At 55.6% G+C, this 18,862-nt stretch overlaps 6 protein-coding genes across 6 annotated transcripts; 5 read left to right on the top strand and 1 right to left on the bottom strand.

Annotated features, from left to right (window-relative positions):
• Positions 1 to 433: 433 nt before the first annotated feature.
• EV422DRAFT_556769 (uncharacterized protein) lies at positions 434 to 2,550 on the top strand. Its single transcript, XM_053071913.1, has 10 exons — positions 434 to 634; positions 708 to 787; positions 854 to 971; positions 1,038 to 1,063; positions 1,143 to 1,156; positions 1,224 to 1,251; positions 1,319 to 1,549; positions 1,625 to 1,709; positions 1,783 to 1,961; positions 2,058 to 2,550. The coding sequence occupies exons 1-10, from the start codon at positions 565 to 567 to the stop codon at positions 2,517 to 2,519; spliced, it is 1,293 nt and encodes a 430-aa protein (XP_052925912.1). The 5' UTR covers positions 434 to 564; the 3' UTR covers positions 2,520 to 2,550.
• Positions 2,551 to 3,038: 488 nt separating this feature from the next.
• EV422DRAFT_573754 (zinc-binding oxidoreductase) lies at positions 3,039 to 4,681 on the top strand. The gene is made up of 3 exons (XM_053073176.1): positions 3,039 to 3,789; positions 3,861 to 4,217; positions 4,304 to 4,681. The coding sequence occupies exons 1-3, from the start codon at positions 3,163 to 3,165 to the stop codon at positions 4,364 to 4,366; spliced, it is 1,047 nt and encodes a 348-aa protein (XP_052925911.1). The 5' UTR covers positions 3,039 to 3,162; the 3' UTR covers positions 4,367 to 4,681.
• A 46-nt stretch (positions 4,682 to 4,727) lies between these two features.
• EV422DRAFT_527800 (uncharacterized protein) lies at positions 4,728 to 6,234 on the top strand. Its single transcript, XM_053070232.1, has 4 exons — positions 4,728 to 4,895; positions 4,972 to 5,380; positions 5,448 to 5,528; positions 5,593 to 6,234. Exons 1-4 carry the CDS (start codon positions 4,882 to 4,884, stop codon positions 5,971 to 5,973), a joined length of 885 nt encoding a protein of 294 aa, XP_052925910.1. The 5' UTR covers positions 4,728 to 4,881; the 3' UTR covers positions 5,974 to 6,234.
• EV422DRAFT_527798 (P-loop containing nucleoside triphosphate hydrolase protein) lies at positions 6,235 to 7,312 on the bottom strand. The gene has a single exon (XM_053070231.1). The coding sequence runs from the start codon at positions 7,258 to 7,260 to the stop codon at positions 6,373 to 6,375; it is 888 nt and encodes a 295-aa protein (XP_052925909.1). The 5' UTR covers positions 7,261 to 7,312; the 3' UTR covers positions 6,235 to 6,372.
• Positions 7,313 to 7,359: 47 nt separating this feature from the next.
• Positions 7,360 to 11,547, top strand: EV422DRAFT_527796 (putative helicase mov-10-B.1-like protein). The gene is made up of 6 exons (XM_053070230.1): positions 7,360 to 8,591; positions 8,653 to 9,041; positions 9,105 to 9,226; positions 9,300 to 9,554; positions 9,697 to 10,547; positions 10,617 to 11,547. Exons 1-6 carry the CDS (start codon positions 7,669 to 7,671, stop codon positions 11,161 to 11,163), a joined length of 3,087 nt encoding a protein of 1,028 aa, XP_052925908.1. The 5' UTR covers positions 7,360 to 7,668; the 3' UTR covers positions 11,164 to 11,547.
• A 60-nt stretch (positions 11,548 to 11,607) lies between these two features.
• EV422DRAFT_527795 (uncharacterized protein) lies at positions 11,608 to 14,729 on the top strand. The gene is made up of 6 exons (XM_053070229.1): positions 11,608 to 12,282; positions 12,351 to 12,501; positions 12,578 to 12,706; positions 12,780 to 12,845; positions 12,913 to 14,640; positions 14,709 to 14,729. The coding sequence occupies exons 1-5, from the start codon at positions 11,966 to 11,968 to the stop codon at positions 14,332 to 14,334; spliced, it is 2,085 nt and encodes a 694-aa protein (XP_052925907.1). The 5' UTR covers positions 11,608 to 11,965; the 3' UTR covers positions 14,335 to 14,640; positions 14,709 to 14,729.
• The last annotated feature ends 4,133 nt before the right edge of the window (positions 14,730 to 18,862 follow it).

Raw genomic sequence — 18,862 nt, 5'->3', positions numbered from 1 at the left:
CCAAACCCCTCCCCATTTCCGCCCCTAGCTCGTTCTTCACTGGGGCCGCTATCAGGTCTATAGCTTTCGGCCTCCTCCTTATCGGCAGCAACTCCTCTCCGGAGGACTTTTCTCCATCCGTGCCATTTTCTTTTCTGACGCTCCCATTAGGCCTTTCGCTTTGGTGGCCGGTCTGCTCAAGTTCCGCGTGGCCTGAATTGATCGCGAGTGGCTCAGCCGTATCGGGTTTGCTGGTGGCCATGACGAAGGTCGGGATACGAATCCGACTCTTTCAATACAGCAAGTGACTGTGGGTCCCCTTGTTCGGATATGCCTCCACCACCTCAGTACTCAGATACGATGAAGGACACTGCCCGAGTGATATCTTGTGCGGTTGCCAGCAGCTGCATAAAGCAGACGTTGCGAAGGAGGAAGACCTGGGAGACCTGGGAAGACGCGTCCGTTGACTTTTGCCGCTGTCCTCTGGAGGAGTCTCGAGGCCTCCTCTAAAGCAGTTGTTGTTGGTTGCGGACGGCTGAAGACGACCCCTTCAGGATAACCACTTGAACTACGAGCTTGACTATCATGGACCCCTTGAAGCAGACGCTGCTGGAGCTCCAGCGCCGCGAGGACAACAAGAGCTGTGTCGATTGCGGTAAGCCGCACTCACACCCATCGTAGCAGCACTCCCACATTCTCACTCACTCTTGATATTTACACTCCGCCAGGGGCACATAATCCACAATGGGCCAGTGTCACCTACGGCATCTTCTTTTGCCTCGAATGCTCGGGTGTCCATAGGAGTCTGGTATGGGTCCCCCTTCAGGACGAGGGTTGTTCCGATATCCATTGCAAGCTCATAGCGTAAACATAGGGCGTCCATCTTAGCTTCGTTCGGTCGGTGACTATGGACAAGTGGAGTGAAGACCAGGTCAAGCGCATGACGCTTGGAGGGAACAGGAAGATGCTGCAATTCTTCGAAACCTTCCCAGGTTGGTTGTGTGGCATATGGACTCAGCGACCTTACGTCATGAGGGCTGACTTTCGCTTTCCTGAAGAGTACTCGAATACCATGACGATCCAGGTAATGGACAGGCAAGATTTTCTGCGCGACTGCTGCGAGCCATCTCTGATTTGCGGGCTTTCATCTTTGCGGGCATCAGGAAAAGTATGGCAGGTGAGTCGGTAGCCTCGTCGCAAGCATTTTCTCGCGTGAGGGACCATACTGATTTGGTCGTCCCCAGTGAGTTTGCTAAGCAATACCGGGAGAAGGTGTGTTCAAGTCGAGGAGCGATCCGAAGCGAGGAGCCAAAAGCGCTTCTAACCATTTCTCAAACAGCTGAGTGCCGAATGTGAAGGAAAGACCTGGACAGCCCCCGCCCGGACACTGGGAACAAACTCCCCACGCACCACGGGGTCCCCACGTCCCAGCGGTTCGCCGGCCCTAGGGGGAAGGAACCTACCAAGCGGCGGCGGCGCGTATAGCGGAGTATCGTCTGGGCAGTCGGGATACCAAGGCGGCGACGGTGGATTCCCAGATCAAAAGTCGAGGAATGAGGACTTTTTTGCTGTACGTGGGAATTTTGGAAACGTGAGGGCCCCTCACTCATGGTGGATGGGTTATTGAAGCCAAGTATCGTTGCAGAAAAAGGGATTTGAGAACGCCACCCGGTCCGCCAACCTCCCGCCGAATCAGGGTGGCAAATACGCAGGGTTCGGCAACAGCGACTGTGAGTTTATGCATATCTCTGAAGTGGCAGGGTACGGTTGCATAACCGTACTGAGGGACCCTATTGCACACAGTCACCCCTTCATTCAGCAATAGCGGACCAGCGAACATCCTTGAAGATCCATTGAAGGCTCTGTCAAAGGGCTGGGGATTCCTCGCGCCCACTCTCACGTCGGTTGCTGGGTTGGTCGGAAACACTGTCATGGAGGGTGCCAAGATCGCCGTTTCGGGAGCTGAGATGGTCGGACAGAAGGTGCGTGCTAGACCCTCGGCCCTGTGGATTAAAACTTCCCCCCAACATCGTTCCCGAGCTTCTCCCGCCTCACCCTCGCCCCCCTTCCACACACAGGTCGCCGAAAACGTGATCCAACCCACAGCAACCGCCGTCCGCGATCCCAACTTCAAAGACAACCTCTCCCGCTCTGTTACCTCCTTCGGCTCCAAAGTCACCGAAGTCGGACAAAAGGGCTTCAACCAAGTCTCCAGCTTCGTCAATCAGGCCAGTGGGTACTCCCAGCCGGGAGGTAACAACCACAACAACAATCCACACTACGGTGGTGGCGGGTGGGAAGACAATCACGGATCGTCTCATGATGCGAACCCGCCCCCGGCGAGTGAGGATCTGTGGGGAGATTGGGACCAGCCTGCGAAGGATGTGCAGCGAGATGAGTGGACAACGCCTGCTGCTGCTGCTGCTGCTGCTTCGTCAGTGACACCGTCACCGCAGAGCCAGCCCACATATGGGACTGCGACGTCGGTTAGTAGTCGGCAGAAGCCGAAGCCGAGTGAGGATGAGTGGCAGGACTTTTGAGTTGGTTTCTGTATGAGACTGGTGGTTGGGGGGTGGGGGGGGGGGGATGGGGATGAGCGTAATTGGGTCGAATGTTTGTTTTCTTAACTTTGCATGCATGTTATAGACGATAAAGGATATTTTCGGGAGTCGGATTGGGTGGACATGATGATGATAGACAGCGGGAGTGTCTCAAACTTGTGCGTTACGAATATCCCGAGCCGTTGCCACCATTCGATATTTGCGAATTGTTGTACTGTACTTTTCGCCGTTTCGGTGTCTTCGTTGTGTTGCTCCGGAGGCTCGGAGGGCGGGCTTAGCCAGAATCCACGGGGCGTCGATGAACCTTAAAGAAAGCCACGCGTCAAATGAACCACCGGGACGTAAACGTGTTCGACACCCTGAACACCCCACGGCTCTCCCACCGTCCCACGCTTGCGGCCTCACCCTTCCTGATCGAAATGACTGGTTTTGGAACCTGGAGGGTTGGTCGGTCGGGGGTCGATGGTGGTCGCCTCAGACGTGCTTCCTCTCCGGTGTACTTATATATAAGAAGCAAGACAGGTAGCAGACTCCCTCTCCCATCATCTCAAAGCAGCACCACCACCTCCTCTATCTACCACAAGCGAAGTTCCTCTCCAGATAACCTTTTTACGCACCGAAAATGTTCACCCTCCCCCCAACAATGCGCGCCTGGACCCACATCAACCCCGGCGCCCCCTCCACGGTCCTCACCCTCGCCCCCACCCTCCCCGTCCCCACCCTACTCACCCCAACCTCCCTCCTCATCGCCATCTCCCACGCGTCCCTCAACCCAGGTGGCTCCATCTTGATGGCTCTCTACCCCGCTGTCTTCCGCAAGAAACCGTGTATCCCCGAACTGGATTTCTCGGGCACAGTTGTGAGGGTTGGCGAGGGTGTGCCTGCTGAGCGGGGGTTGAAGGAGGGTGTGGAGGTGTTTGGGTCTATACCCGTCGGTCAGCATGTTGGGAAAGGGGTCGGCGCGTTGGCGGAGTTTGTTGCTGTTGAACACACTTCCGTTTTTCCCAAACCGGCTACTATTGGTTTTGAGGAAGCGGCGGGGCTGGGCGTGGCGGGCGCTACTGCGTTGTGTTTGGTGGATGCGGCGGGGTTGAAGGTTGGCGATCGGGTGCTGGTGAATGGTGCGAGTGGCGGATGTGGGCATCTGGCCGTGCAGCTGGCGAAGAATGCGGTTGGGGAGAGTGGGAAGGTTGTGGCGGTTTGTTCGGGAAGGAATGCGGATTTCGTGAAGGGGTTGGGTGCTGATGAGGTAACGTTATCGTCCCCGAATTCGCCGTTCAATGACCACACGATTGAACCGCAATACTTTCTTTCCAACAGGTAATCGACTACACCGCCCACCCCTCCCTCCCCATCCACCTCTCCACCCTCCTAATCGACGCCCGCGGCTCCCAACCCCTCTTCACCCACTCCCGCTCCTACCTCCACCCCGACGGCCCCTTCGTCTCCGTCGGGATCGCACCAACCTCCTACGCCTACCTCCCGATGTTATCCGCCCTGGGCAAGATGTTGGGGAACAATATGCGGCCGAGGGTTCTTGGGGGAGTGGGCAGGAAGCATGTGCAGGTTGCGGCGGTGTCGACGTTGGAAACTTTGGAGAGGTTGGGGGGGTTGGTGGGGGAGGGGAGGGTGAAGGTTGTGGTTGGGGATGTGTTTGGGATGGGGGATGTGTTGAAGGTATGGCTCGGTGTTTGTGGGGGTGTATATGTAGGAGGCCCCGGTTGCACTAACCATCTTTCGTTTCTTTCCAAATTGATTTGCAGGCATATGATCTCATGCTCAGCAAACATGCTAGGGGAAAGATCGTTGTCAAGGTCGCAAACTGATGAGCTTCAGATGTTTACCATCTTCCCCCAATGCACCGGTGCGTTGCTATTTGTGCCAATGGATGAAGAAATGTCGTACCGCCAGTTTTAGTATGGTCTGGCGGATTGGCAAAGCCCTGTTCATAGTTCTCACCGAGCTTGTCGCTTCTCATCGAGATTGTTATACCGGCGTATCCCCATCAGACTTCTAATTTCTGCATGATAGCCTTGCACTACTTTGTCTTGTCACCCCACTGCATGAAAAAGGTTACTTGCGACCATTGTCGTCGTTCATGAACGTCCTGGGTGTGTATGTGCATCATTGGAGTTTCCATGTCCCAGTCAGTGTCCCACAGGTGTCCCAGTGGGTAAAATCGACAAACGCGTCTGGAAGTTCGCTCAACGAGTCCTTCCGACATTGCCCTCCCGTCGCCTCCCGTTCGCAATGACAAGAACCTGTAGGCGTTAAACATAAGAGACAAGCTCGGGAACCCTTGTTTGGCTGGCAGGACGGCTAAGCACAGGAAGGCACGGAAATGGGGGTGACGAGGTGAGTTGGCGCCAGGTTCCCATTTCTGGCCGGTCCAACAAATCGCTAATACACCCTGAACTTCCCCCCACCAAAGTCTGGTCTTCCTCCCCTCTGCCCCCCTCTCCCTCGTCAACCCGCTCAACAATCGCCTCACCGACACCTTCGACTTCACCGAAACCGACGAAACCTGGTCCCTCACATGCCGCTCCTACCGTGACCAAGTCGACGCGCGGCTGCGTTCCGCCTCCACCACCTCATTCACCAACCCCGCGACATCATCTTATACACCGAAAGTGCAGTATGTCCTCACCCAAGCGCATGTGGAGGGCGTGTTTGCGATGATTGCGACGGTCGGCGGTCGTGCGGCGGTGCCGGTGATGGATATCACGGGTGGTGAGCAGTGGAAGGAGAGCGGGATTGTGATCGAGATGGATGAGGGGTATGAGATGATTTTGGGAAAGTTGAAGGGGTTGTGGGTGAGGAGGCAGGAGATTGCTATTGAGGTGCGTTGGGGAGTGTGGGGATCCGACTGTGATGGGTTGGGGGTTTGCTTAAAGGTGGGACATGCAGGGAATCAAGTACGAGCGCGGAAACTATGTAATCAGGGTCGGGAGCATGAAGTCTTACGCGGGTCGTGGGATGTTCATCCAGGTGCGTCTTCTCTCTGTCCCTCCTCCATCAGAAACTATTGGCTCAGGCATGAGCCTCTACCCAGGCCGAAGACACAAACCCAAATACACCCCGCGCCGAAGCCTTCCTGGCCCTCCGCATGCTCCTCCGGCAAGTCCTGCGCGGTCTCCCGGGGGTCAACGACATGGAATTGAGCATGGCGCTGCATGAGCGGGCGGTATCAAAAGGTCAGAATCGGATGGGGATCGCAAGGTATGTCCCACCTCACACCTCTTTCCGTCTCGCGTTGGTATTGATATATGTCGTGTTTGGAATAAGTGGTAAACAGGCGAATGATGTGGATGGTCGGGAATTCGATCCGGATTGGCATGAGTATGCGGCGGTTCGGTTGCCGAAGGAGACGTTTGGGAGGGCGCATGAGGCTTATCAGTTCTTTCGGCTGTTTCGGCAACATGGGCTGCTGTGAGGAGGATGCGACGTGCGGCGTATTCGGGTAATTTGAGACCTCTTGGACAAGCAGCCGAGGTTTCAACGTCGAGCGTGTTTGCAGCGGTGCCGGAACAGATTTCCCGCATCGCGAATGCTTTGTAGATATCCACGATCCATCCATGGAAAAGTCCCGGTCGCAGCAATGGTTCAATACGGCTGGCTGACCCCGTCGATTACACTTCCCATATTTACATTTCCGACAAGTATGTACAAATACACAGCTAGTAGACAACCGATACGCTCGCTTTCTCTGGAAGGGAAGATAAGGCTGCTGACATGCTACAGAAGGGTCGGTAGAGGCGTGGGGAATGGGTATCGCGATGCACAGGTCGTTCAATACATTCGATCGCACTGCATCCACGGCCGCATTAAGGCATCAATCCAACCACAAGTCCTCTCTACAACCCCTCCTTTCCGCCGCCACACGCTGCATGACAGGCTCCACAACGCCCCACACACCTTCCTTCACCTCCTCCGCGCTCCGTGCCGCATCCACCTTCTTCCATCTGCCCACACCCTCCTCCTCTCCCAACACCTCAAATATACTCGCAACGCCGCGCTGGAACTCGATTTTCTCGTAGCGCTCGTTCCCGTACTCTGCGCGTGCGGCGGCGACGGCTGGGTCAATGTCCATGAAGACGACGACGTCGGGAGTTAGCAGGCCCCTGTCGGCATTTTTACACCATGAGAGGGTGTTGTAGAAGTTGGTAGCTGTTGGTGGTGGTTGGCTATCCTCCGTGCTGGTGGTCGGGTTCGTTGCGGATGTGGTGAATTTGGCCGCGGTGTAAGCGACCCCAGAATACGCGTACCGATCCGCAATCACCGTCGTCCCCTGCCTCAGCAGCCGCTTGATAGCCGTCTGCGCCTCCCACCTGTTCGTCGAGAACAGAACGTGGATAGCCTGATCGGATAACTCCGTCTCCTCCGCCGTGGCGTCGGCAGCCGCGTCAGATGCCGCCCCATTCCGGATCCGTTCCGCTTTGGTTTGCGCGGTGTTCTCCAGATAGGCGCTGATCATCTTCCCGGTGGATGTGGTCCTATCCGGAAACCGTTTAAGGACGACGGGCACGCCTGCGGTGGTGAGGCGGGAGCATAGTGCTGCAGTTTGGGAGGATTTCCCGCTCCGGTCGATGCCCTCGAAGACAATAAAGGTTCCGCGTGGGGAGGCTGGTGGGTCACTGGAGGAGTTTGAGGCCGAGGAGGAGGAGGAGGAGGAGTTGCCGGTGGGAGTCGGAGAGGGGTCTGTGGGGCTGCTGCGTGCCATTGGCAAAGTAGTGCTGCTCTGCTTGCCGTGTGTGTTTCGGGTGCCAGAATGCCCAAAACTTCCACAAGTCAAATTCTCAGAGTCAAATTCAAGGGGTGGCTTGTGGCCCGTGGGACATTCCCCCAGGTCCCATTCGAACTTCTTCCCAACCCAGGCAAGAACACACCCGGACTGTACGGTACACAACATACACACAGGACAGGACTGGGAGGTTCTGCTGGTGGACGTTTTGGTGTTGCGCAAGGAGTTGGTTGTCGGCCGCCAACTGCACACCTTCGCGGTAGGGTCTCGCTCAGCCAACCCTCATCCTTTTCTGGTGGCCGTCATTTGAGTGTTAGAGTAGCTTAGGACAGATTAGTTGCCTTCGTACAGAAGCGCGGTTCCCGCGTATAGAAGCAGACGATAAAGATGGTCGCATATAGTCTGGACCGAGAAGTTGAACGCAGTTACCACGCGCCGTTGACCCTTGCGTTCACCGGGTACGCTAAAGCGGAGGCCCCGCCGAATAGGCGCAACACGAACGATACTACGGACGCTGGACGATCTAGCCGTCGGGAGCGACCATCCACCAATGATGTGGGAGCCGAACGTTTACAGCCCCGCCGCTTTCACCCTCGCCGAGAGCAAACAACGCGCAACGGGGATAACTCACTGACGTATGGCGCTCAACGCCGTAACTTTCTCCTCGACTTTGTGCGATATGTCGCCGATCAGACGGACCTTCCGAAGACATGGGACGAATTCAGAGAGTTATACAGCCTGTTTCGCGCGTCCGATGTAAGTGCGCCCGTCGGTCTCGCTCCCGCAAGCGCCTCGGCATGGATGCACCGCGAGGACATCATGCATCGAGTGGCAGGGAATCATGTCATCTTCACTACCCGGCTCGAAGAGTTTCGAGGAACAGCCCATACCGGAAGGCCTCGGGGCATGGCCTCTGCTCTGATCCTCGCCGGAAACAGGGAGTACTTAGCGCGCAACAAAAAAGGCATTATTGTCGACGACCTCCAACGTCGCATCTTGAATGCCAATCCCGACTTCAATATGGACGAGGACGGGTTCATCAGAATCCCAGTGTCAAAAACCAAAACCAGAGTGCAGTTCTACGTAAACAATCACGGAAATGAGACATGGCATCTTGCCCGGCCTCCGTACTTGGGAGCAGGGAACCCGGCGGTCTCAATAATTGGAAGGCGAGGCGAATCCAGTCGGACCGAGGTTGAGCTGGAACCAGACAACGCGCAGTTCTACGAGCTTATGGTGAACCCGAAACATCATGGATACGTTCGACTATATGTGATCTTCTTTTTCAGAGAAGACTTTGTCATTTGCAGGTAAGCTACGGTGTCGGCCACGCGGTTCTCTCCAATGGAAACCCTAATCTTCCGGCCGTAGATACATCTCGCTCAAATTCGAAGACGCGGAAATCGCGAAAGACGTTGCGGAAATGAAGCCCGTCGCTCCATACGTGAAGAAACCCAGGAAGCGCATCAGCGAACTAATGTCCGTGAGAACAAACATTGTGCGAGGAGTCGCACCCCGCAAGTTCGACCCTGGACGCTTCCCTGTCAAGCTCCCGCAGTACAACATCCCACAAGCCGTGTTAGATATGGCGGAGACTAATGCGTGTCGCAACCAAAATGTGACCTTGATGCCTGACAACCACCAGAACACGTTCAGCCTGCTTTTGCATCTTGAGGAGATTCAGATGTGGTCAGATATCCGACAATATGATATGAAGAACGCTCAACTGCAGCAGGTTGGCAGTTATTTGACTCTCGAAGGTAAGTCAAGACAAGAAGTCCGATACGAATGTGGGTCGTCCGTTCTGACGCGGTTGTCTTCAGTTCCTGGGCTCGCTGAGAAGCGTCCTTCTGTGCTATACGGCGACAAGATATATGTTCGGCTTGCCGGGCAATCAGTCGCTCGCGAATACGAGGGATATGTGTGGCGAGTGCAAAAGGAGGAGGTACGTCCGACGTCCTTTGAACCTTGCAAAAACGCGAACAATATACTTACCATGTTCTACTCCGGGAATGCAGGTCTACCTCAAGTTCAGCCCCACATTCGTAAACAACATCTGGATAGCCGGAATGCTTCTCGACGTCCGATTCACCTTCTGCCGCACGCCCTTGCGACGCCAACATCTGGCTATCAGCAAACTGAATGATGTGTCTCCTGAGCTGCGGTTCCCGGAGGTTGCGCCTTCGGCCCCGTTGACTCTGAAGGCTATCAGTCAGGTCAACACTAGGCTTAATGCTGAGCAGATGCAGGCTGTTAAATATGTGGCGAATCATGTAAGATGTCTCTCTTTTTGTTGTGGTTTGGGTCTTGGATGTGGAGCGAGGGGATGATTAGCAGGTCATGAGGGGGTTATGTCACTGCTGCGAAGCATATTACCTCTTTCCAAATCTTTACCAACATTTGCATTACGATCAGGCAAACCAGGGCGTGCCTTACTTGATCTGGGGCCCACCGGGAACTGGCAAGACCTCTGTCTTGGTAGAGGCCATCATTCAGACCGCGAGATTGAACCCTCGTGCACGCATCCTCGCCATGGCACCAAGCAATTCGGCGGCTGACCAGATCGTCGAGAGACTAGACAAGATCTTCCGCCCGAGCGAGATGTACCGTCTCAATGCGTACAAGCGATCGAAAGAGGATGTCAGCGCCGTTGCCATGGAGTACAGCACCTACAACGAAAAGGACGGCGTATTCGAGCTTCCGGAACCCAAATTCATAGAAGCCAAGCGCGTTGTTGTGTGTACCCTGATTTCCGCCGGTTATCTAGTGGCTCTAGGCATCCCTAGGGGGCATTTCACCAAATGGTTTGTCGACGAGGCAGGCCAGGCCACCGAACCCGAGTTCTGGATCGGCCTATCGGGTCTCATCGACACAAAGAATCCGACGTCCCAGCTCTGCATTGCGGGAGACCCCAAGCAGTTGGGACCCATCCTGCGATCCCGAGACGCCATTCAACTGGGGCTTGCAAAGTCCTTCTTGGAGCGGTTGACGGAATGCCCGCTGTATCAATCGGATAAGGAGCGGAATGCCACACCCTCGGGATATAACCCGCACGTGGTCACTATGCTTACGCGGAACTATCGGTCCCATCCCGCCATTATTGACCTGCCGTCAAAACGCTTCTACAACGGCATTCTGGAAGCGTCTGCAGATGTGTTGGAGCGCGAATCGCTCTGCAAGTGGGAGGGCCTTCCAACCAAAGGGTTCCCGATCATGTTCCATGCTGTGCAAGGAAAGGATGAGAGAGAGGGAGATAGCCCGTCATGGTAAGTGCCTTTCCGCGAGGTGAAAGATACTTTTCTTGCAAATGCCATATGAAATTTCCGCCCGTACAGGTTCAACCGAGACGAAGCAGCTATAGTCGCGAAATACATCTCCAAATTGCGCGACGCACGCGGCGGACTCGGCATCGACACCTCCCAAATCGGCGTTATCGCGCCGTACAGGAAGCAAGTCCAGCGCATCCGCGCGCTCCTGAAAGGCAAAGGCCACATCGGCGTCAAAACAGTGGCAGTGGAAGAATTTCAAGGCCAAGAACGCCGCATCATCATCATCTCCACCGTCCGCTCCACACTGGATTTCGTCGACCACGACACGAAATTCAATCTCGGGTTCTTGCGGAACCCGAAACGTTTCAATGTGGCGATTACCCGCGCCAAAGCGTTGCTTATTATCATCGGAAACCCGGTTGTGTTGCAGGACGATCCCAACTGGGCCGCGCTGATCAACTTTTGTCGGGACAATACGGCCGTCTGTGGGGATGATCCGGGACCGAGGGCTGGAACCCGGCCACCGTCGCCAGGTGAGATGCGCAGCCGCACGGTTTCGAATGAGGAGAGTGCGGATGTCTTTGATGATCCGGAGTGGAATTGGGTGGATTGATAGGGGTCTTGAGGAAATGGCGGGTGGGCCGTTGAAGCTGGCGTAGGAGTAGTTCCGGTTTTCTGGAAACGATGGAAGGGCATGTCTCTTTAGTAGCCCGTGTGTGACACGGAAGTTCAAAGACTGGAAGGTCTATCTGTATATAGCATCATTCATGAGGGTAGTCGTAGCATTGCCATATGTAGGAGACAGCGATTTGCACATGGACTGTACGTCTTGTGCGCATGTCGTGAAGCAGCTTCTCACGTACGCATAGGTTTGAAGCTTGAAGTGCAATTTGGAGGCGAGCCAGAGTGGCGGAGTCTGGTGGAGATTGTGACAGCGCGTGTGCTGTCAATACACTACGGCAAACAGCGTACACAAATTTAACCTTCTTGTCGTGAGGAATCCATGTCCAGATCCAGTACCATACGACCGTGGTGCTGAAAAATCCAAGTGAGGCTTCGAAAAGAAGACGTGGAAACAAACATGCTTCATGACCCCCCCAATTCTCCGATACTTTAGAAACCCGGAACATTAATATTCTGGCAAGGAGGGTGGCGGCGAACCTTAAACGTATGCGAAAGTGCATTACGCCCCTGACCCTTGGTCCTTCCGAGCGCCTCATAATGATTGTGCATTCGCTTTCTTTACCCTGCGAGGTATTTTGACCTTGGCAAAGAACTCATACATCTTAGCGAGTAGCTACAGCGAGACCGTAGCAAGTAGAAAGCCAGTTCGAGTACCGAGATTAGCGGTCTAGAGAGCGCTGTCTTGTGTAATTTAATCTAGTCGTCACCAAAACTTCGCCACACTCCAGCACATGGACAGTGGTCGCCAATCCGCCGCGGGCGTCCGGTCGGACGGGTCTGGTGCTCTCCCTCGACTTTCGCCCGACGGAAACATTCAATCCGAAGACAACGCACGCATGGAACAGAGCACCAGCCAGACTTCTTACGAGGCGGCATTCGGCTCCACTCGAAGCGGCTTGCCTGAGCGGCCTGAGACGGCGCTCGGATACACCGATGATCATGAGGGGCGGGAGTTCCATTTGGACTTGGATATGGACGACAGAAATGGTTATGAGGACTTGATTGATAGGACGGAAGGGGAGGATGGTGTTTATCCCGATAATAATAGGTTGGGCATGAAAGATTTTTCCGTTTCTTATTGACGGTGTAACTCAAGGTGAATCGGTTCATTTCTAGCGCTCATTTCTCGATGCGCGGCCGCGAGCGCATTTACGATGTCAATTTGGTGACGACGCACATGCCCACCTACGAACCGCTTTTGGACGAGTACTTGTCGGACTACTTCAACAGTCCCGGGATTAGGAAACATTTGCAGAAGCTCGGATTGGTAGGGATTCAATGACCGCATGCCTTTCCCTTTGGGGACTCAGTAACAAACCCTTGTGTTTTCATTCTAACTTCAGGTCGATCGGGAAGGAAATATCACTGACAACAAGGAATTCAAGAATAAGCAGGTTCGGCTCGATAGGGAAGAGTACCGTCATAGGATCTTGAAGAAGATGGAAGAGCTAGAGTTTGATAGACAGATAGAGGTGCGTGCTCATATGTTTGCTCCCTGCATCAAAGGACTTCTCATGACTTCGGACGTGGTTGTCTATGATCCAGGTGGCTATTCGAAAGCAAATCGAGGAGGACAAAAGCCCTCGTTCCCAGAAGTTGCGACGCACTGTGGTACGTGCTATTCTTTATGAACTTCCTTTGTGATCACTCTCGAATGACGATTCAATCACAACTACAGCAACACTCGCACAACAGCCTGCCTTATGCAGACTTTCTCAGCCAGTATCCGCCGACTATGACGCACACGGCTCTGCTCTACGCCGAGAAGCCGGCCTCGCTCACCAAAGCCGAGGAGATGCTTGTAGCAAAGCTCAAGCAGCAAAGCCCCAGACGCCTAAAAGCGCTGGGATTGAGTCCCGAGCAGCTAGCACAGAAGGAGATGCACGCCCGCATGGCTGCCAAATACGATCGGAAGAACTTGTGGCTCGGTGGTCCTGCGGGCTCTCGACAGCCTCCCGGCCGCCGGTTGTACGTCAAGCAACATTCGCGCAAGAGGTCCGACCACGCCGACCGCGCGAATGGCGAGGCAGATGAAGAATCATCTGAGATTGGTGATCGTGAACGACCTGCTTCACGACAGTCGAAGAACAGCAAAGTCGTGCACGATGATTTGAGCGGAGACGAGTGGGAAGGCGTCGACGGACATGAAGTCACTAGTCACGGACCGGTTGTTCCTCCTTCCTTGGCTGATCACCAGAAGGATCAGGATAGCATCACCAATCTCTTCGAGACTGCTAAGCAAGAGTACAGAAGTGGAAAACTCCGCGATGTCAAGGCTCATGTCAAAGCCATCTGGCAGAAAGTTGGTGGAAAGGAACGAGCCTTGACCACCGGCAGCGGGTCGAACTTGAGCAAGGGCTCTTCCGAGAACCTTTCCGATACCGAATCCGCCAAAGCATTTAAGGAAGGTAGTCCTCAGAAGACCGCCGTTAAAAACCTTCGTGCTTCGGGACGCTCCACCCCTTCGACCCCGCGTCATCGCTCTTTCCGCCCTAAGTCCGCTCGTCCGACCCGCGAGTCTCATTTCCCGATCGCATCAGACTTTAGCGATTTCGAAGGCGGGAGTGAGGGAGGCTATGACTCTGAGGAAGGAGAGGTGTTCTTGTCGGATGACTTGGATGATGTGCACGCCTTAGCTAGAGTGGCTAGCGCTGAGCCCATTGTTGAAGAGAATGAAGCTGTGGCTAGGGAGGTCATTGAGCAGAGCCAGGTCCAGGAGACGCCTGAGGAGAAAGCGGCGCATCAACAGGAGGATGAGAAGAGGGCCGCCCGCCAGCATGAGGAGGAGGAGCAGGCTGCTCAACAGCGTGAAGAAGATCAGGCCGCTCGTCAGCGTGAGCAGGAAGAAACTGATGCTCAGGCCGATAATGAAAGCGAAGCTGACCGAGGACATGAGATCACTCAGACCGAGCAGCGCGATGAAGGGGATGCTCATGATAAGCGACGCCGTGCGTCCGCAGTGAAAGTGCAGGCCTTGTTTAGGGGCTTCCACACTCGCAAAGAGCTAGAAGAGCTCGCGGCATCACTCGATGAAAAGGAGTATGCCTCGGACTTCGAGAGCAATAACGATGTGTCTCAGACGCCCGTCGGTGAGTTTTAGATCTTAGGCCTCTTACGTGTCCCTTTTCGAAATCGATTCTAATCAGCAAGCGTCTTACGCAGCAAAACTTTCACGAGCGGCATCTCGTCAGGCTAGCAAGCAGAGTTTACGCCCTTCATCTCGTCAAGGAAGTCAAGATCACCTGCGCCAATCTCAGAGTCGCCTGGCTTCATCTCGCCAAGGCAGCCAGAACTCGTTGCGTAGTGGCCTCTCCCGTCAAGGAAGTGCGTCTGGAACTCTTCAACGCAAACAACCAACGACCGGTTCGGACTCCAAGTTGACGAAAAGTCAATGGGAACTGCGTCTGCAAGGTTATGACGTCCGTTCGGTGGACCATCTTATCAAGGTAGCCAAGCAAAGCCATCCACGTACAGCTGATCATAGTATGATGGACTTTGGCGATGAGATTCCGCGACAGGACAGCTTGAACTTTGCTGCAGAGCAGTCCCTTCCAGAATCGGTCCCGGCCAGTCGCGCAGATGTTAGTGGGAGTCGTCAAAGCATCAAAGCTACAAGCCGAGTCGATGTGCGTCGCAGCAACCCAAAGCTTGCTAGCCAGACAGATGTGCGTGGCCAATCTGGATCACGGTCTCAGCTCGCGCACGACAAAGGTTCCGAAAGGGTTAAGAGTGCGCATAGCGCTACGGACGTGGATGCCGACCATGAGCGTGGCCTTCAGAGGAAAGCGGCACAAAGCACCCCGAACATGCGAGGAGGGCCGATGAGAGTTGACAGCATGGATACGGCGGCGAATGTGCCCCTCCCACCGTCCGCAGCTGCCAGTCAGGCGAGCATTCGGCGTGACCCTAGCAGAGCTGGCAGTCAGCAGAATATGGATACTGGTGGCTCCAGCCGAAGCGGCTCATCCAGCAACGTTGCGCGTGCACAACGTGGTAGAAGCGCACAAAACCTTCAGCAGCAGGCCGGTTCACAGATGGGTTCACGCGGGATCATCAAGAGCACACCAAACATCCGCGGAGAATCGCAAACCGATGTGGCGGCTACCGTCGCTCTACCTCTCTCCGCAGCACAGAGCCAAGCGAACGTGCGTCACACGACAGAATTGGACAGCATCCGGAAAGCTCGTCAATACGGCAGCACTCGCGTTTTCGGCGCCTCCGTTACTAAACCATCGTCGTTGTCCAAGAACGCCGCGCAAAGCTTGCACAACGTTCGCGGGGAGGCAAAGACGAAGAGCCAGGGCGAGACGACTGGCCCTCGCACTGCAGACGACCAAGGCCGTAGCCAGCAGAACGTCGCCAAGACTTCAAAAGGTTCGACTGTGACTTTTGCACCGAGCACAAAGAGCAATGCGGATGTGCGCGGGTCTCGTAACCTCGGTGCAGCCAAGAGCGTAGACATTGCTGCTTTCCATCCGCTTCCTCGCTCGACCGCTCAAAGCGAGGCGGACATCAGGCGCGGAGATCGTGACCGGGAAAGCAAAGCTAACCTCGCGCAGAACACAAAGAGCATCGACATCGCATCAGCGACCGCGCTACCTGAGTCTGCAGCGCAAAGCACTGCCAACATCCGACAATCGGATGGAAGCCAGAGAGATTTGGCAAACACCAAGCAGCAGGCTCGCAGCGTGGACCTTGCGGCCGCTCAGGCACTTCCTGAGTCTGTTGCACCCAGCAGGGCTAATCTTCGTGAGGTTACTCAGCGTGGGAGCACCGCGGAGCTCGCACAGAAGACTCGGAGCATCGACCTAGCTGCTTCTAAAGCTCTTCCTGAATCCGTGGCTGGAAGTCGAGCCAATCTTAGGAATGAACCAGAGCGCTCTGCTACGGGAGATGCTCCGGAGCGTAGCACCGGAAGCCGGGATAATCTGACTAGCAAGGCGAAGAGTGTCGACTTCGCCGCTGCCAGAGTCCTTCCTGAATCGACAGGGCAGAGCCGAGCTCATCTTGGAGAAGACTCGGAAAGTGAGACATCTGCTGCAGATCTCGGTCAAAACACGGGCAGCGTGGACTTTGCAGCCGCCAGAGCTCTGCCCGAGTCCGTGGCGGCCAGCAGGGCAAACATCCGAGGCACGCCAGAACCATCCGTCGGACCACACACCCTAGCGGGCGCAAAGAGCGTTGACTTGGCTGCCGCCCGAGCGCTTCCTGACTCCGTCGCGGCTAGCAGGGCCAACATCCGAGGCACGCCAGAACCATCCGTCGGACCACACACCCTAGCGGGCGCAAAGAGCGTTGACTTGGCTGCCGCCCGAGCGCTTCCTGACTCCGTCGCGGCTAGCAGGGCAAACATCCGAGGCACAGCGGAGAGTTCTGTCGGTGATAATGGCCTTGCAGGAGCTCAAAGCGTTGACTTTGCCGCTGCTCATGCTCTTCCGGAATCCGTCGCCGCAAGTTCGGCAAACATACGTGCAGAGCGCTCAACTGGCAGCCGCGACAACTTGGCGCAGAAAACCAAGAGCGTAGATCTAGCAGCTGCTCAGGCGCTCCCGGAATCTGTGGCTGCTAGCAGGGCTAACATCAGAGACCAACCAGAGCGCTCGACTGGAAGCCACGACAACTTGGCGCAGAAAACCAAGAGCGTCGATCTAGCAGCTGCTCAGGCGCTCCCGGAATCTGTGGCTGCTAGCAGGGCTAACATCAGAGACCAACCAGAGCGCTCGACTGGAAGCCACGACAACTTGGCGCAGAAAACCAAGAGCGTCGATCTAGCAGCTGCTCAGGCGCTCCCGGAATCTGTGGCTGCTAGCAGGGCTAACATCAGAGACCAACCAGGGCGCTCGACTGGAAGCCACGACAACTTGGCGCAGAAAACCAAGAGCGTCGATCTAGCAGCTGCTCAGGCGCTCCCGGAATCTGTGGCTGCTAGCAGGACTAACATCAGAGACCAACCAGAGCGCTCGACTGGAAGCCACGACAACTTGGCGCAGAAAACCAAGAGCGTCGATCTAGCAGCTGCTCAGGCGCTCCCGGAATCTGTGGCTGCTAGCAGGGCGAACATCAGAGACCAACCAGAGCGCTCGATTGGAAGCCGCAACAACTTGGCGCAGAAGACCAAGAGCGTCGATCTAGCAGCTGCTCAGGCGCTCCCGGAATCTGTGGCTGCTAGCAGAGCTAACATCAGAGACCAGCCGGAACGGTCAACCGGAAGCCGCGATAACTTGGCACAGAAAACGAAGAGTGTCGATTTGGCAGCTGCTCAAGCGCTCCCGGAGTCTGTAGCGGCTAGTAGGGCCAATATCAGTCAATCAGAACGCTCAGCTAATGCTGGGAGTAGGAAGAACTTGGCGCAGAAGACGAAGAGCGTCGATCTTGCTGCGGCTCAGGCGTTGCCAGAGTCTGTTGCCGCGAGCAGGGCTAATATCAGAGATCAACCCGAGCGTTCGACTGCAGGAAGCAAAGAGAATTTGGCCCAACAGAAGACCAAGAGTGTGGACCTTGCTGCGGCTCAGGCACTTCCAGAGTCTGTTGCCGCGAGCAGGGCTAACATTAGGGACCACTCCTCTGGAAGCCGCTCCGACCGAGAACGAGAGCGATCAGTCGGCGGCAGCCGTCAGAACCTTGCGCAGAGTGGTCAACAAGCTAAAAGTGTAGACCTTGCCGCTGCCCAAGCTCTTCCTGAGTCTGTCGCTGCGAATAAAACTAACATTCTCGAAGCGGAGCAATCCACCGGAGGCCGCTCCGACCGAGAGCGCGAGCGATCGGTAGGCGGTAGCCGCCAGAACCTTGCGCAGAGTGGCCAGCAAGCCAAAAGCATCGATTTTGCTGCAGCTAAAGCACTCCCGCAGTCCGTCGCGGCCAGTCGAGCAAACATTGCGGGCGATTCCCAGAATGTCGATAATCTCGCAGCTCAGACTGTTGATGTGGCCTTTGCCGACGCAACCCCCGAGTCGCTCGCGCACAGCACCACGAAGTCCGGAAGCGAGCCGCGCATCGCGGGAGTGTTTAACGCGCCTCACGCGGGAAGCATCGACTTGGCGGCGGGGCAGCCTTTGCCTGATTCTCTCGCCGCGAGCGCTTACAGCATTGCCAACGAGAATCGAAACGCTAGGGACCATTTGACGGATGCATCTAGGACAAAGAGCACTACGTTTGCGGAGAACACAAGGTCTCCGGCGCATAGTAACGCCAATTTGAGGTCGGAAGGACGCGCAAGCACATCCAACCTGCGAGGCGCGAAGAGTCAGGACGTTCATGCCGCAGCAACGCAGAGCACGGCCAATCTGAACGACGGGAACGATAAAAAGTCCAGTGGACAGAACCTGGCCAACAAGTCGCGCAGCGTGGACTTGGCGAAGGATGTCCCGCTCCCCCCGTCAGTTGCTCAGAGCACCGCAAACATCAACTCTTCGAGTAGAGCCGATGTGCGTCGGAGCGATACTGCCAGTGGTAGCACCAACAGAGTCGCAGGCAGCACCCAGGCTTTGACCGATACGACGACCCTACCTGGAGCATATATTGTCAAATCAGACCACAATGTGTCAGAAGTGCCATCACACAGTACTCAAAGCCTAAGCAAAGCGAGGAGCACGGATCTCGCTGCCAATGTCCCACTTCCTGCGTCCAAT

This window comes from Fimicolochytrium jonesii (genome assembly GCF_025526975.1).
Source record: "Fimicolochytrium jonesii strain JEL569 chromosome Unknown EV422scaffold_10, whole genome shotgun sequence".
Classification (NCBI taxonomy): Eukaryota; Fungi; Chytridiomycota; class Chytridiomycetes; order Spizellomycetales; family Powellomycetaceae; genus Fimicolochytrium; species Fimicolochytrium jonesii.
Note: the sequence above shows the minus strand (reverse complement) of the source record. Positions and strands in the feature narration are given on the sequence as shown.

What these genes read in the sequence shown, in the direction of transcription:
- EV422DRAFT_573754 (XM_053073176.1), top strand. Translation starts at nt 3,163, where the DNA reads ATGTTCACCCTCCCCCCAACAATGCGCGCCTGGACCCACATCAACCCC. An exon ending in AGGGGTTGGGTGCTGATGAG is followed by an intron (nt 3,790 to 3,860) that starts GTAACGTTATCG and finishes TCTTTCCAACAG; the next exon opens with GTAATCGACTACACCGCCCA. An exon ending in GGATGGGGGATGTGTTGAAG is followed by an intron (nt 4,218 to 4,303) that starts GTATGGCTCGGT and finishes ATTGATTTGCAG; the next exon opens with GCATATGATCTCATGCTCAG.
- EV422DRAFT_527798 (XM_053070231.1), bottom strand. Translation starts at nt 7,260, where the DNA reads ATGGCACGCAGCAGCCCCACAGACCCCTCTCCGACTCCCACCGGCAAC.
- EV422DRAFT_527800 (XM_053070232.1), top strand. An exon ending in GGCAGGAGATTGCTATTGAG is followed by an intron (nt 5,381 to 5,447) that starts GTGCGTTGGGGA and finishes TGGGACATGCAG; the next exon opens with GGAATCAAGTACGAGCGCGG. An exon ending in GTCGTGGGATGTTCATCCAG is followed by an intron (nt 5,529 to 5,592) that starts GTGCGTCTTCTC and finishes GCCTCTACCCAG; the next exon opens with GCCGAAGACACAAACCCAAA.
- EV422DRAFT_527796 (XM_053070230.1), top strand. Translation starts at nt 7,669, where the DNA reads ATGGTCGCATATAGTCTGGACCGAGAAGTTGAACGCAGTTACCACGCG. An exon ending in CAGTTATTTGACTCTCGAAG is followed by an intron (nt 9,042 to 9,104) that starts GTAAGTCAAGAC and finishes GGTTGTCTTCAG; the next exon opens with TTCCTGGGCTCGCTGAGAAG. An exon ending in GAGGGAGATAGCCCGTCATG is followed by an intron (nt 10,548 to 10,616) that starts GTAAGTGCCTTT and finishes CCGCCCGTACAG; the next exon opens with GTTCAACCGAGACGAAGCAG.
- EV422DRAFT_527795 (XM_053070229.1), top strand. Translation starts at nt 11,966, where the DNA reads ATGGACAGTGGTCGCCAATCCGCCGCGGGCGTCCGGTCGGACGGGTCT. An exon ending in ATTTGCAGAAGCTCGGATTG is followed by an intron (nt 12,502 to 12,577) that starts GTAGGGATTCAA and finishes TTCTAACTTCAG; the next exon opens with GTCGATCGGGAAGGAAATAT. An exon ending in AGTTTGATAGACAGATAGAG is followed by an intron (nt 12,707 to 12,779) that starts GTGCGTGCTCAT and finishes TCTATGATCCAG; the next exon opens with GTGGCTATTCGAAAGCAAAT.
- EV422DRAFT_556769 (XM_053071913.1), top strand. Translation starts at nt 565, where the DNA reads ATGGACCCCTTGAAGCAGACGCTGCTGGAGCTCCAGCGCCGCGAGGAC. An exon ending in CAAGAGCTGTGTCGATTGCG is followed by an intron (nt 635 to 707) that starts GTAAGCCGCACT and finishes ACACTCCGCCAG; the next exon opens with GGGCACATAATCCACAATGG. An exon ending in ATTCTTCGAAACCTTCCCAG is followed by an intron (nt 972 to 1,037) that starts GTTGGTTGTGTG and finishes GCTTTCCTGAAG; the next exon opens with AGTACTCGAATACCATGACG.